This window comes from Neolamprologus brichardi, chromosome 4 (genome assembly GCF_056152115.1).
Source record: "Neolamprologus brichardi isolate AB-2024 chromosome 4, ASM5615211v1, whole genome shotgun sequence".
NCBI lineage: Eukaryota > Metazoa > Chordata > Actinopteri > Cichliformes > Cichlidae > Neolamprologus > Neolamprologus brichardi.
In genome coordinates, this window is record NC_142107.1 from 21,332,280 (window position 1) to 21,348,655 (window position 16,376).

At 41.2% G+C, this 16,376-nt stretch overlaps 1 protein-coding gene across 1 annotated transcript in view; it reads left to right on the top strand.

Annotated features, from left to right (window-relative positions):
* The window catches only part of ppfia3 (PTPRF interacting protein alpha 3), a 36,250-nt gene extending 23,554 nt beyond the window's left edge, over window positions 1-12,696 (top strand). Inside the window, exons 19-31 of the mRNA XM_087840035.1 lie at window positions 29-183; window positions 341-440; window positions 531-612; window positions 685-885; window positions 2,710-2,775; window positions 3,229-3,255; window positions 3,413-3,588; window positions 3,834-3,931; window positions 6,583-6,758; window positions 8,105-8,173; window positions 8,286-8,448; window positions 9,552-9,613; window positions 9,883-12,696. Of these exons, the coding sequence (XP_087696161.1) occupies window positions 29-183; window positions 341-440; window positions 531-612; window positions 685-885; window positions 2,710-2,775; window positions 3,229-3,255; window positions 3,413-3,588; window positions 3,834-3,931; window positions 6,583-6,758; window positions 8,105-8,173; window positions 8,286-8,448; window positions 9,552-9,604 (1,366 nt within the window). The 3' untranslated portion in view covers window positions 9,605-9,613; window positions 9,883-12,696. The remainder of the gene's footprint in view (window positions 1-28; window positions 184-340; window positions 441-530; window positions 613-684; window positions 886-2,709; window positions 2,776-3,228; window positions 3,256-3,412; window positions 3,589-3,833; window positions 3,932-6,582; window positions 6,759-8,104; window positions 8,174-8,285; window positions 8,449-9,551; window positions 9,614-9,882) is intronic.
* The last annotated feature ends 3,680 nt before the right edge of the window (window positions 12,697-16,376 follow it).

Genomic DNA, 16,376 nt, shown 5'->3' on the forward strand with positions numbered 1-16,376 from the left:
TTAGTTACTTTCTTTGTCTCTCCTTCAGTCTCTCGGCAGATGGCAGCAGCACCAACAGCAGCCAAGATTCACTCCACAAGGCCAGCAAGAAGAAAAGCATCAAGTCTTCCATCGGCCGGCTTTTTGGGAAGAAGGAAAAAGGAAGGATGGGCCAACCTGGACGGGATGGATCTGTTTCTCTTGGTAAACTGATAAAAGATAAGGGAGGGACTGACTGAGCTTGAGTAATCCATGCTGTCAGCATTTACATCTAAACACTTTATTGGCTCGGTGAATTCGGAGCCAAAAAAGTGTTCTTATCTAGTTCTTGCAATCTTTGACATCACTGTGTGTTTCCCAGCATCTACACCCTCTGAAGACCTGGCATCTGGAGACCCAATGGGAATGAATAAGACGGGAACTCTTGGTCCAGCAGATAAAGACCGCCGCAGCAAGAAGAAGTCAGTGGATTATATGCTGTGCATTTCATATTTTGATCTTTTAATCGGACAGCACCAAATAAGAAATCTCTCTGTTAAATCTCTTATCAGGCATGAGCTGCTGGAAGAAGCATGTCGCCAAGGACTTCCCTTTGCATCTTGGGATGGACCTACTGTTGTGTCGTGGTTAGAGGTAGGTGATCATAGAACTGAGATCTAAATGAAACTTTCATCTTGATTTGATCCACTCCTTGCCTCCTTTCAGCTGTGGGTGGGAATGCCAGCTTGGTACGTCGCCGCATGCCGCGCCAACGTGAAGAGCGGCGCGATCATGGCCAACCTGTCCGACACGGAGATCCAGAGGGAGATCGGCATCAGCAACCCGCTGCACCGCCTCAAACTGCGGCTGGCCATCCAGGAGATGGTGTCCCTCACCAGCCCATCTGCCCCAGCCAGCACTCGCTCTGTGAGACTCTGAAACTGCACATACATTTAACAAGTCCATAGCCAAGGGGAGCACAAAATTATTAGCTATAAATTATAAAATGTACATAAAAAATGCACATCTACGTCATGGCACTATATGAAATAGTCAGAAAAACCCAAGCCCTTTTTTCCATGCCGTCAGCACAGCTTTGAAACGGACGTAGTTCATTTCAAAATATGTTTCATGTCTGCACCACATATGTTTACAGAGTAAGTACATCACCATGGTAACCAAAAAAACAGAGCTTCGCGAAGCCGCAACTTTGCGCTTTAACCCAAACGGTGATCAAACATATCCGAGTGATGTTGGTCACCTAAATGTAACCAAACGATGAATGAACGTGTAAATGAAAAGCAAAAGAAACATACAGCAGGAACATGAACGGTGGTGTGAGAGGTGAAATTACTTATGCCTCCTGCTTCCTCCGAGAATTAGACTTTTCCGCCCAGCATGACGGATAAATAGATTGGATTTTGTTCATTTTTGCAGAACTTCCATAAAACTTGGTAATATCTACAGATGGGAGTCGTTTAGGCTGTGGGTTTTTGAATCCAGTTAGGGCCAATGGCTTATTAAACCTCAGATGTATGTGCCTAATATCTAGGATTATGAGTGGGTCATTGGAAAATGTTCGATCTTGTAGGGGGTCCTCCAAAATTATAAGCCCCATTTTTAAACTCTCATTTACCTTAAAGAAGGAATATTTTCTCATGATAAACAGATCCCAGTCTAGACAGCTTCCCCCTAGAATTAAAGGTAAAGAAGCCTTTAATTGGAGCACACTAAGACCTTAAACGCCTTCATATGTCGATTTATGTATTCATTTGGGACTGATATCTATCTTTCTGCTGCGTATAGACTTTTTGCGCCTTGCCGCATCCATATTTAAAGTCTGAGGTAAATGTTGAGCCAGATGTTTGTTGTTTAGAGACTGGCACAAATTATCAGATTATAGTCTCTGTGAAGGCCACATAATTAGCACCAAATGTCACAGTCGCTAGTCATAAAATTAAAATGTGACCTGGAATATATGATATTAATAAGGAATGATGTAATAGAAATAGCCTGTTGGGGCACATGACATGTAGGATTAGAAAGAGAAAGAAAGAAAACAGATAAAAATGAATGCTAACAAACATAAAGCCTATTCTACACGTAATAAATGTCCAAAATGATAAAGATATGAATGGAAATAGGCTCTGCTGGGAGTGACGGGGTTCACCTTTGTCATCTGGAAAACATTGGCAACAAAAACGTTGCTCTCTCCCTCGGGAAACAAAGACAAACCAGATGTTGAAAAATGTAGTAAAAGTGCTGCACGCACATGCATTTGTGGCACTGTTTTTTCCTCCGCTTCCTCAAGCAAGATAGAGTGAAAAATAGCTCAAAGCCATCTTCTTTAAGGCGTCTGCTTTGGAGCTTTTAACAAATGGCAGATTTTGGTTTTTCTTGGCTTTCCCGTTTCTGCGTTTGGCTTCGTCTCTATTCACAGTAGAAATCATATTAACGACACGGTGAAATGCGGAAGATGATCAATCGTGCAATTTTGCCCAACAGCCTGAGCAGATTCATTAGTTATCGGTTCACATAAGCCCGTCGGACCTCTTGTTCGTGGAAATCACCATGGCGATGAGTCTTCTGTTGTGGTCGGCCGACATCTTTTGATGTGGCTGTTTTGGCATCGCGAAAATGTTCGAGTGTTGACTCATTGCTGTAGACAGGCAGTGAAGTGTGGTGTGTGTGTGTGCGTTTTTTGTAATCTTTTATCTCACTGCTTCGCTTCTTTTGTTCACATAACTGCAGTCGACCAGTAACGTGTGGATGACCCACGCAGAGATGGAGTCTCTGAACGCCGCCACCAAGCCCCCGGTTAGTGCCCCAGCCGTCCTGTCTCTGTCTGACAAACTGCCCTTTTATGGTTCTTTTATTTTATTTATTTTGAATAATGTTGAGCGTCTCGTCCGGTCTGAATCACGTTGATGAGTCTCTCCCCTCCCTTCTCCTCTCTCTCCTTGTACTTCTTTTTTGTACTTCTGTCTCTCTGTGGGCCCAGGCCATAGTGTTGAGCATCTTCTTCTCTCCCTGTTGTTGCCGTTTCAGTGTGAACTGCTTCCAACTAATTACCCGTTCACTAACACACTGTTCCTCCCTTTTGTCCTCTTCTCCCGCTGCTGCTGTTGCTGCTTCCTCCTCTGCTGCTCCTTCACTATCTACCCATTCGTCCACCTTGCTCTTCACCTCCGCACCCCTCTCCCTCACCACCTCCACATCACTCTCTCTGGCTCTGTCTCTCTTCGTCTTCCTCTTCTCTTCTCTCTGCAGGAGCTGAAAGAGTTCAGCTGGGATCAGGTAAGGGATCAGCGGCGCCTTTTTGAAAAAAAGTTCGCACAACACGCCGCGTGTTTGTCACTCATTTCATCTCTAGCAGCAGTGAGTCATTTGCAGCGCCATCAGATACGAGGCCGAGCGTGAATCAGCGTTGCTCATCTGTGGTTGTCCCCTCCAGATACTGGCCTATGGCGATATGAATCATGAGTGGGTGGGCAACGAGTGGCTGCCCAGCCTGGGCTTGCCACAGTATCGGAGCTATTTCATGGAGTCCCTGGTGGATGCTCGCATGCTGGACCACCTGACCAAGAAAGAGCTGCGAGGACAGCTCAAGATGGTGGACAGCTTCCACAGGTAGAGCTCGGCTTCGTAACTCATGCTCTTTTGTCACGTCTCGTGTTTACAAAACACAATGGTTATGGCACTCTGACAGCTCAGTTGTGTGTCTCCAGGCCTTCTCTGAGTTCTCTTTTGAAGGACTGAAAGGGTCAGACGTGCTGGGTTGTTAATGCTTTCTGAGCACATGTGAGAGTGGAAACACGCCCTCCTCGGTTAACCTGCTTGAACCCCTGACCCTCTGGCTCTTTGCCCTCTCCCAGGGTCAGCTTGCATTACGGCATCATGTGCCTGAAGCGTCTAAATTACGATCGCAAGGAGCTGGAGAGGAGGAGAGAGGAAAGCGCCCACCAGAACAAAGGTGACCCCTTGTTTCTCTGCCGGTTTTTATTGCCTGTGCTATTTCATGTGCCGTGCACAGCTCAAGTTTAAGAAGCAAAGCAATTTTTTCTTGTGGAAAGGCAGAAATCCTGTGTTTCAGGAGCTCATCGTAACCAAACTGGACCAAGCACAAACTAATAACTAGCAGTAGGGATGCACCGATACCGATACGGGTATTGGGGCCGATACTGTAAAATGTGTGTGTACTCATACTCGTAAAAGTTAACCGATACCAACTTATTTCATTAATCAGAGGGTGGCTTGTCATTTCTGTTGTAGTTTTTTAGATTGGCCACTAGGGGGCCAATTATTATTTTATTTATTATTTATTTTATAATTTTTTATATTTTATTATTTATTTAATAATAATTATTTTGTTTGTTTGTTTACAATATGGACACTCTGCAATAATTTAAAAGTTTATTTTATTCGCAAACCTAATTTGTATTTATTTTATTCCAAACAGAAGTGTTTATTTATTATTCTGAAAGCTCGAGACAGTGCCAATAGTTCAGTGATATTTTGTAAAATTACAATGTGGAGACTCTGCAATAATTTAACAGAAGTGCTTATTTTTCACTTGAAATTTTTTTGTGGTCATTTTTATTAAGATTTTATTTTTTATCGGCAGAGAATAAAATAAAACCTGTCTTCCAATTCATTGCATTTGTGTGTGTGTGTGGTAGAAGTATCGTTTTTTGTACTCCGTATCGGCAAGTACTCAGATCCAAGTATCGGTATCGTATCGGTTTGAAAAAATTGGTATCGTTGCATCCCTAACTAGCAGTCTTGGTTAAATACAGCTTCGAATAGAAACTCACACTAATCTGGTGGTATCGTACACATTTCAACTTCTAAAAAACGTCAATAGATCATCAATCTTATCACAGCAGTAACAAGCTGATGTGAATACCATGAATACATCTTTTCACAGCCTCCTACATGCTGTCCCTGAGCAGAGAACAAGTCTGACTGGTACCGTCTCCTGTTCGGCTTATGTGTCAGAAAAGGCCGCTTCCCACCTGGATTATCAAAGTGTAATTCGGAGTTTATGTGCGAACTTGAATCTTAGCTCCTTATACAGTTTTAAATAAACATGAGCCGCATGGCTCTACAAAGGCTGAAAATCACCTGCATCCGCTAATCGAATCTCTGGATTCAGATAAGTTTGTGATATTTTATCGAGACTAACGAGACCATACATGAAGCTCAATTTGATGTATTTGTAAAGTTATGATGCAAAATGCAATTGTGCCATGTCTTGCATGGGTAAAGAAGCTTTTCAAGAATTCTTTGGTTCCCATCTTGATCAAACCACACCTCTGGTAAAAAACTGTCATGCATATCTGTGCAAAATCTTTTGAGTTGTTCTGATAAAGAACAAACCAACAACATAAAATGAAGTGGCAGAGGTAAAGATATTGATACTGATCAGTAGATGTTTTTAATTGTTGTTGTTTTTTAAATTCTAGTATTTGTTAACCCAGCAAAGAGCAAAACCCCACCCAATTTACTGTCTAAAACAGAGAAATAGCAACAAGCACTGGATATTTTATCTGTTATTTTATCTATTTGATCTGTTTTAAATGTCATATCACCGTGTTGTAAAGGTGGCTGATCAGTTCAAGTTCTAGCTTTCTTCTGTCTGAATTATTTTCTCAGATTTGGCTGCTTCACCTTGTTTCAGTGTGAAATTATGTTTGTTTTTGACCTGCCATCAGTCTACACTGCCAGCAACCTTTTACCAAACTGCCTAGCATCTCTGCGGACGGTTTCCATAGTAATAAGAATTTATCATCTGCATAAAGGAATAATAAGATTATGTAATCTCCGTAAAATGATGCAGTATTTGAGAAGCTATAACATTTAGAAAACAGATTTTAATGACTAAACCTTTCCATTCTTCACAAGTTTGGGGGTTTTAGAATGTTAGCAGGGAAAGTTGCTGAACTGCTTTTAACTTTCGTCAAATCTCTTTAAAGTAAGCAGATGTAATAAAGGAAAGTCTTTACAAGTAAACTATAAAAATACTTTCTTGCATCAGCGCTGGCATGTAAAAAAAAAAGTGAAACAAAAAAACCCTTAATGGCTATTTTCTTTGATTTCTCACGTTCCTGGGAATTCCTGTGTTTAGACCACCCATTGTTTCCACCCTCCCCTCGTCATACCTAGAAGAGATTATAAGCCACAGCCTTCTAGCTTGGCTGGATAATGATTACATAAATGTCAACACGTTCGGTCATTAAACAAACCCAAATCTCTCGCTCTCCCACTGCTGCGCCTTGAAAAACACATGTTGTGCATTTACAGTCGGTTCATCTTGGCTTCTCCCCAGAGGAATCATGCAGATGAGGAAATTAGCGAATCTGGGTTTGTCTGATGATAGGCCTGACCTGTGTTGTCCATGTGCAGAAAATAAATCAGTTAGTCGAATGTTTCATTATTTCCTCTGATCGCCGACCCTTACAGAAGACGGTTAATAAATCTGAGCATGTGTTGATGTATCCAAATTAAACTAAAGGAAGTGACTTCAGTTTTAATAAAGATTTAAAAATAGTGTGCGGACAGCTTTCTGTTTGCAGATGAATGCCTCTCCTCCCTTCCTTTCACCTCCTCCCTTTCTCTTCCTAGATGTGATGGTATGGTCCAATGAGCGTGTGATGTGCTGGGTGCAGTGCATCGGTCTGAAGGAGTACGCCGACAACCTCCGGGAGAGCGGCGTCCACGGGGCTCTGCTGGCTTTAGACGACACATTTGACTACACTGACCTGGCCCTGCTGCTGCAGATCCCCAATCAGAACACGCAGGTAGTGGATTCATTGTCGATGCACATCAAGAGAAATGTCTTTGCATCAAAGTCTGTTCCTACGTCCAAAGACAATTTATCAGATATTTTGCACTTTAAGATCCATATAAAGTTTTTTAGATTTTGATAATTTGCCATTTTTAGCCAGTTCTGTGGTATTTACCCTAACCCTAATCTGAGTTATACAACAGGTAGCACAGTGGCAGAATTGTTAACACTGTTGCATCACAGAAGGAAGATTCTGGGTCCAGCTGGGACTGTGTGCAATTTGTATATTCGCTCTGTGCCTGTGTGCTTTCCTTTCGGGTGTTTCAGGCTCTTCCTGCAGTCTAAAGACATGTCATTTAGGCTAATTAGCCAAAAAGTTGGCCACTGTTAGAAATGGTTCACCGTATCTCTGTGATGGACAGGCGACCTGTCCAGTGCGTACCCCACCTCTCACCCTATGACACCCAGTGTAGGCTCCAGACCTGCTGTGACCCTGAAGTGTTTGTGATAATGGATGAATTTATATTTATATGGCAACAAATTCCTAAAAACCGAGCAAAAATGCCTTTCCCCAGCTGTAATAGTGGGAACTACTGCAAAGGCAGTTTTGAATGCTTTGACTGGTGTTTATCTTTCTATCTGGAAGTCAGTGGACAGACGTAGTCAACACAATGATGTCACACATCTCCAAGATACAGTCGCAAAACATTTACAAGGTTGGAGTTGAGATCAAAATGAAAGAAAAGCTCAACGTTGGGTGTGGTACGACCCATGTGGACCGAGTGTCCATTGAAAAAGTAGTGTCGACTGCTGAAGATGAGCCTGAATGCCAGCATGTTTATATATGTGTGTGAGTTGTGTCATCGCAAAACACAAGCCAAAGTACTCTAAACTGCGATTGTACGAGTCTGTAGGGCCACATTTTGCCATGATGACACACATTCAAAGCAATCCCAGTTATGCTATCGTACCTGTAACAAAGGTTTTGGGTGTAGCTGTATCCAAAATTCCTCGTGCTATTGCACAAATGTATGCAAAAAGGGCGTATGTAATTAGGTACACCGTTGCACACTTAGTTAAACATATATAAGAAAATTAGTAATATAATAACTGTCTTTAAAAAGATCTTCTCAGCTGCTCCGTCTCAAATAGAATTATGTCTGTTATGTCTAAAAATGTTTGCAGAGGTTGTTCCTGTTGCACTGAAAATCAAATGAGAATCCACAGTATTGTTATAAAACAGGTATCATGTTCAAAGAATTAATGTATGCCAGCACAGCAGAGCAGCCCTGATCTGAAAACGCATCATCTGCAGAGTCCAAGCTAATCTCCGAGCTCTCCATCACCTCTATCTTGCAGGCCAGACAGCTCCTGGAGCAAGAGTACAACTCCCTCATCTCCATGGGAACTGAGAGACGGCCCGATGAGGTGAGCATGCTAATACGTCTTTAAAAAAAGAAAACAAAATACCCACGAAGAATACAAAGGTTGTTTGCACGAGGATCCATCATAAGGCTCGCGACATGTGTCTCGCTGACAGGACGGGACTAAGACATTCACCCGCTCTCCCTCCTGGAGGAAGATGTTTAGGGAGAAAGACCTGCGGGGCGTGACCTCTGACTCTGCCGAGACCCTGCCTGCTAACTTCCGTGCCTCAGCCATCTCTACACCCTCCGTTACCCTGAGAAAGGTTCAGAGTGAAGGTGAGTATGACCCCGTGACCTCTGAAACATTTGCTCTCACCTTCGGATTCGTTCAGCTCTTTTGAGCCCTCGAGTCGCGTCACCATTTAGAGGACGAAACACTTAATGTTCTCATTTCCTGGCAGCCAATTACTGCAGTTTAGTCAAAGCTCCTGGAATCTCAGAGATTCGCACAAGGTGATTTCTATTTGGAGGTTTACAGGAAGACGACAGGGAGACCGATCTCACTCCAGACTCCTTATGTTTTACTCAAAATGCTATTTTCTTTTCAAAAACCTCACCAAACAGCTGGTAAATATGAAGATAAAAGTCAAAACAAAGCAGTGAGTGAAACAAACCACAGTTTAAAATAAGTATTATAAACATCAGTTAAAGGTTTACCGTAAACCCAATTAGTAAGCATTATTAATTATCCATCATTACTAACGATGTTAAACCAAAGCTCAATTTACTTTTATTAATGATGGTTATTATAAAGCACCAGATTCTTGTATTTGTAATCTCAGGGAACCACACATAGCAAGGTCATATCCTTACATTTAAACCTAATAAGTCGTCCTTGAGGTCTGGAGACCCTTCTTAAAACTTCCTTTTAACAGGAAGAAACATGAAGGGAGGGTCTCTGCCTTAAAAGGTCAGTGTGAGGGAAGAGCCGAGTGAGGACCTCATGAAGAGCGTTTGAAAAACTGGGGCAAAACTTTGGTTGTAGTGGGGTAACAGTGCAAGGTCGGCCCAGGTGAAATGGTACCGTAGACCTCTTAATAAATGAGCCGTGTGTTTACATTTGTAATTCTTGGAAATGAGCCTCGAGCTGAAAGATTTTTCTGCAGCCAGAACGCGCCGGCTGTTATATAAGATGCTGCTAATGCACAGGCGGCAGTTGGTTGTTTTCATGCTACTCTGCTATTAATTTGCCAGTGGAATTTTGTGTTGCCTTCAGTGGAGGAACTGGCAATAACAAGGAGCAGACGCTTCAAAGTACAGAGGAAGACTATTTCCCCTCATTCCTGCTCTTAATAGGAATGCCTCTGGAAGGTCAGTGCTGTTTAAAAGACTTTGCAGTTATAATAAAAACCCCCTCTGTGTCTCGGTTTCCAACACAGCCAGCTCTGGTGCCCGGGGTGAATCTGCCTCAGTGAGGACGTACTCCTGTTGAGTGGCTGAGGTGAGAACCCTCCGACTTATTAATTAAACAGTCTGGTTTCATTCGTGTGAGGGTTTCATGACACAAACATTTCCTCTACGCTTCAGAGATAGCTTGCACATGTGTCCAAACTCTCCCTTTTTTTTGAAGTCTTTGTTTTATGTATTTGTTTGTTGCAGTTTGGGATTTTTAAAGTGCTTGGTTTGGTTTGGTTGGTGAGGCTTTGAGCTGAGTTGAGTTGAGGCCACAGAAGCAGTGACGTGGCAGTAATGTTGTTTCTCTCCCCTCAGGGCGCTGACAGGATTGTGACTAGAGGACCCTCTCGCTCATCCACGGAGAAAGAAGCAATGAATATAACCATTTAACTTTAAATAAATCTTTCAGTCTGACCATTCTGCAATAACAGAAGAAAGGAAATAAGGGGGAAATCAAGAATGTATGAATGTATTTTACGACCAGACTGCGAAGGTTGAAACGGATGCGCTGTTTTCTCCCTCTGTCTCTCACTACCTTCTCAGCTCTTCCTCTCTCGGTGCGAAGGGTGCGAAAAGGACAACACCGGTGTCGGTTAGAGTCGGTGCCGTTGCGCTGCGTAGGTCTCTCCTTTCTTCATTCCTGTCCACGTAAAGTTAGCAGAGTTGGCAATATCAGGGCTCATTTTCCTACCTACAGAAAAAAAAATAACACTTGCTGCCATTTATTGTCTTACAGTTTGAAAACAAGTAAATGTGTCGCCTTACAACTTCTGCTCAACAACAGGTGTTTTATAACGAGGGCCGGGACAGAAAGTAACCTCACCGTAAAGTCTGGAGAGGACCGAGAGGGTGTTAAAACTGAGTGACGACTTGGAGGGGAAATGGCTTGGTGGACATAAACGTGTCATAAACTACACCGGTGTTCTCCTTTGTACTAAAGGGCTGGCTGGTGTCCAGTGTCAGCCATTGTGGCTCTTTGTTGGCTTCTATGGTCCTGTCAGGGGTTGGTTGCGGTGGTGTAGTAAAATCCGTCTGAATTCAGACCACCATTTAGCTCCGACCACATCAGAGGGACCCTCCTCACGGCTCGTCTATTGGGGCCTTGAAAGCCGATAAGCTGAGTAATCTCTTTTGAAGGGAGTCCATTATAGAGATCAAAGGCACAGAGTTGCATGGGACAGTGTGTAGCAAGGCCAGAGAAGCATTGTGTTCATGATCTCATGATGTCAATGGCAGGAAGTCAATTAAGTTACCGCTGGTACCACTTTCTAAAAAAGATGTTAATAGGTTTTTATAAGTTTTGGCTTTATTGATGTTAAAAGGACACTCCAGTGATATTTGTTTTTTACTTTCAGTGGGGTTCCGCTCAGTCTGTGGAAACAGTCCCACAACAGCGTTGTGGTTTTGGTAGGAGCCTTTTTAAAGTTTGGAAAAGAAGTGATACAATCTCTGCTTCGGTATGAGATTTACTTATTTTTAATATAATCTATAAGTGTGGAACAAAAGAAAGGAGCAAATGCAATCTGGGCGCTTACCGGTCGGTCTGCTAACTTAATATTTTGGGGCAACAGCAAGTTTTTATGTAGCCTACAGATATCTGGGCCAAGACTGTTTATCTGCATGCAGGCAAACCTGCGCAAATGTGATTAACAATGTAACTGAATGCAAATGGAAACCAGAAAGCTTCTTGTAGCAAAAATACTTACTCTACTTACTTACATCTGCTTATAGAGACTGGTGTAGAATCATTTTATACCTGGACCTACAGTAGAGCCTCTGCTAGTGACAGCGTGTCAGAATATAGCTCTAACAAACATTAGCGTCTCATCTCAACAGAGCTGTAACGTTCGACAGCTACACCTCTGATTGGTGGGCAAATGAAATAGTTTCTACATAAAACTCAACAAAGATCGAGTGCTATCAATTTCAGCTATATTCAAGAGAAGCCGCACATATCGACAGGCAATATCTCCAAAACTGAGCAACTCACACCCAAACATTCTGGACGGTGGAAAGCTTGATTTTTAGGTGAACGGTTCCTCTAACCAAATATAATCTTTCTAGTGACTGTGAGACTGAATTAAAAAGGAAAGGAGGGTTATTCTAGAGGCGAATATGCACCGGAAAAATCAATTTTTCAGGAACTTGCACCAAAAACTTCACTTTTCACTTAATAATTCAGTATCTCATTAGTGTCCTGTACATTGTTATAAATATTAATGTTTTACATGGAAATAATGCCATTTATTAAAACCTCTAAGCCATTTCGAAACTATGTCTATCTAGAAAGTGGTACCTAAGTTTAGAATATAAAGCCAGACTCCAACGCGAAATCCTCAGTCAGCGTCCACGGTGTCATTACGAGGTTTGTGACTTGTAATCATCAGCTCAGGGTCTTGGGTAATCCTGATGATGGCAGAGGCAACAGAGAGACAAAACAGCAACTCAGAGGGAGAAAAGAAGAAGAAGAAAAAGAAGGATGGACAGAAGCCGGTCATTTTATTGCACACAGAAGCCATAACCGAAATTTAGAGCGCTTTCTGGGGGCGTGGGGGTGAGATCAGAGAGAGGCCGGATGAGGTCGGGGCGAGCCCGAGGAAGCCCAGGAAACAAAACCTTTAGCCTCTGTGTTTACGATGCATGTCAAACAAATGACAATGACCTAAAAACATTTTTTTGGTAGTGAAGATGATATGAGGTGTCGTTAAAAAATATATATCTGTATGATAAACCTACAGGGGGTGGGAGCCTGGGGATCAATTTGTAAAATGTGTGTATTTTTTTCAGTTGTATTTTTTATTTTTTACAATAACTATTTATTTTCTTTAGGTATGTATTGGATAAATGTATGTACATGTTCCGTTCCTTCTTGACTTCATTTGAACTAGTTTTAAAAGTAAATATGAAACATTGAAAATGGTCATTCAAATACGCTACTGTATGTGTACATTTTGAGAACAAATTGTGCAATGATTTAACAGATTTCCATGATTAAAGTGATAGTAATACAAATTGAAAAAAACAATCATCTGGAAAATAAAGAAAAATAATGACGATGATGATGAAAATGGTGATGTAAAAGAAAAAAATAAATAAAGCGATCCAGGTGGATCTGCTGATCATCGCAAAGTTTTCCTGATTTTCTTTTATTCAGTGACTTCTATAGATGTGACACTACAGGTAAAAAATTTTAAGATTTAAGAAGCTGTTTTGCTTCTTCTTTCAGAGTACAAGGAAAAGACATATTTAGTTTGTTTCACTTCACTTTGTAAATGATTGTACATTTTATTAGATATATCTTTTGCATACTTTGCAAACACCCAAGTACTAATAAGTAGTAGTAGTAGAAAATTTGCCAAACAAACTAGCAAAATAATTTAAACCAGCTGGACTTAACTGGGAGGTTTCAAAATGATTTTTTTTTTTTTTTTTTTTACCAACAAATGCAGTAAAACCTGAAGAATTTAAAGCTGGGCTACATTTAAAGTACGTTCCCTCAGTTTTTTGCTTGTACTCTCCACTTTAATTGCACCAAACTTTTCACCGGTTTGCTGGTCGATAAAGTTTTTTAAGTTTTTTTTTTTTTTTTCAAATATTCTTCAAAGTCTGATTGAAAACTTTTAGCCCTTAAAATGTGAGCAAATGAACTTTTTCTGACTGTCAACAGCATTTTCTGGTGTACACCCAATGGATACTTTGTTAGGTATACTGCTCAATAACACACAGTGTTGGGGAGTAACGGAATACATGTACCGCCGTTACGTATTTAAAATACAAAATATGAGTAACTGTATTCCGTTACAGTTACCGTTTAAAAAGGTGGTATTTAGAATACAGTTACTTTGTTGAAATAAATGGATTACACGGCGGTACTTCCCTGTTTCATATTGTCGCGGGTCAGGACTGTTTGGGTTTTGTTTGACAGCTACGTTCTGTTGTTCCAGGTGGCAGCGTTACGGTTGCCATGGTTACAGGGTGACGCTCTGCGTGTTTCCTGGGTGAGAGAGGCCTTTTTGTTGTTGTTGTGCTAAGCTAATAGGCAGAATGCTACAGGTATAGCTCTAAAGAATGTAGCATCATGGGCAGTGTAGTCCGTGCTGCAGGGAGAATGGACTGCCATACACGCTTAAGCCCAGTTGTAAGTAAGCTATTAAGACTCGACTGTACACCGTGTTCGTGTTTTCCTCCAAAAACAATACTTTCCGTTGGAGCAGCCTTTCAATGCCTCTCTCTGTCTCTAGCTAGCAAACTTGACCCAGACAACAAAGTAAAGCTAGTTTTCAGCTACGAGCCCGACACAGAACCCACCGTATTAGTCAGAGGTCCCTTTACTACGGTTCGGAGCCGCGGACCTTCAGTAACAGTAATAAATCACAGCAATAGTACATTCATGTAGTTGTAAACAGCATGATAATATATTAAGTAATCCAAAGTATTCAGAATACGTTACTCTCATTGAGTAATGTAACGGAATACGTTACAGAATACATTTTGGGGCATGTATTCTGTATTCTGTAATGGAATACATTTTAAAAGTAACCTTCCCAACACTGATAACACATATATCTAATTAGTCGATCACATGCTAGCAACTCCATGCATTCAGTTATGTGGACATGGTCAAGACAACTAGCTGAATTAAAAGCGTTCTCTCACCCCTATTCACTCAATATATATTCACACACCATGCATTTAATTATGGGTTATTATTCCTCGCTGGTTTTCTTCCACAGCATGTCTTTTGTCTCCCTCCCCTCCCTGAGCTTGGTTCTCCTGGAGGATTTCTCCTGTTAAATGGAAGTTTTTCCTTCCCATTGTCGCCAAAGTACTTCCTCTTAGGTGTCGTCTGATTGTTGAGGTTTTCTGTCACATTGCAGGGTCTTTATCTTACAGCATTTAGGCAACTGTTGTTGTGGTTTGGTGCTATATGAATAAAAGTGAATGGAATTGAAATGGGGAGTATCAGAATGGGGAAGAAGGGTGACTCTACTAGTTTGAGTATTTCAGAAACTGCTGATCTACTTGGATTTTCCAAGAGAGAAGATTTTTGAGGGAGTGGGAGTCAGAGGTCAGAGAACAATTGCAAGACTGCTTTGAGCTGATAGGAAGACAACAGTAAATCAAAAAACCACTCAAAGAAGGTATGCAGAGAGGCATTTCTGAACGCCCAACACGTCAAACAGATGACCTATAGGAGCAGAAGACCACACGGTGCCACTCTGTCAGCTCAGAATAGTAAACAGGGTCACCAAAACTGGACATCAGAGGACCAGAAAAACATTTGCAGGATCAGAATTTGGAGGCAACACTGTGAAAGAATGGATATATCCTACCTTGCATCACTGGTTCAGGCTGGAGGTTGGGCTCTAATGTTTTCTTGGCAAGCTTTAGTCCACTAAGTACCAACTGAATGCCATTTAAACAGCACAGTCTGAGTATTATTACTGACCATGTCCATCCCTTTTGACCACAGTGTACTCAGTGTATTCAAATCATCATCTGAAACTGGCCACCGAAACATGATAAGCTCACTGTACTCAGATGGCCTCCACAGCCTCCACATCTCTTCCAATAGAGCCCATTTGACATGTGGTAGAAGAAGAGTTTTGCATCATGGATGTGCAGCCAACAAATCTGCAGCAAGTGTGCGATGCTGTCAACACAGACCGAAATCTCTGATGAATGTTTCCAGCATCTTGTTGAATCTATGCCACATAGAGTTCAGGTAATCCTGAAGTCAAGCCGGGATCCAACCCAGTACTACCTAATAAAGTGACTGATGAGTGTACAACTGGCGTTATCTGATGTTCAGATTTATTCTAGACAAAAATGCAAATTCAGGCATATTTCTATAGAAAATACCTCACCTGCATTATAACCATAAAATAGCAACAAAAAAAAGCTTTCACTTTCTTTAAATTTTAACAATCGCTGCTGTTTTCAAAAGAAACGTTTTACAACACATATCTCTAAAGGGCGTGCTCTCACTCTGAGCCAGGAATCTACCTGAGTAGCACTTACATCCACCCAACATCACAGCTGTATATCTGTTTATATCTTAAAGGGCTTTTTAATAGAGCAGTTCATTAATGTGTCATTCCGAGCTTGATTTATAGAACGTCATTTGTTATAAAACCAAAACAAAAACGTTGTGAGGCTGACGTTTTCCTGGCTGTTTACTGCATTATCTGAATGATGTAGTGATAAATGGATTTTTTTTAAACCCTCTCTAAAGACCTTTAACTGCAATGTGACAAGAAAATTAAACTTTATCCAGTATTTGGACTTCCATGAAAGCATGGATTATTCAATTTGTGGATAGAATTGACATGTTTATTATCTTTAAATAGTGCCAGTAAGTTTATTTGATTGGTTTGTTGTTAGTGCTGACCCAAAAAGTAAATCCACTAATGTTTTTCGACACATTCTTCACCTCATGAGGCATAAAAATTGACATTTTCTTGTCATATCTTCACAAATACATATGCAAATAAAATCAGAAAAAATGGGAGACACAGTTTAGATGTTCTCAAGAAACATAAACGATATCCAGGTGTAGATATCCTAGTGTGTGTAGGGACTCGTGCATGTTGTGCACCTCAGCCTTGGAGGTATGTAGTCTTGGCTTGCTCTTTTTCCTGAAACAATTATCTTTAATCAACTACATGTATGTATGTACATGTAAAATGAGGACTTTACAACTTTTAAGCATGTTTGGCACGTTTCCTCTTACCAGCAGATTTCAGCAGCAAAAAAATACAATAAAAAGCTAGTAACGAAAGCTGTACTTTGTATGTACATTAGTTAAG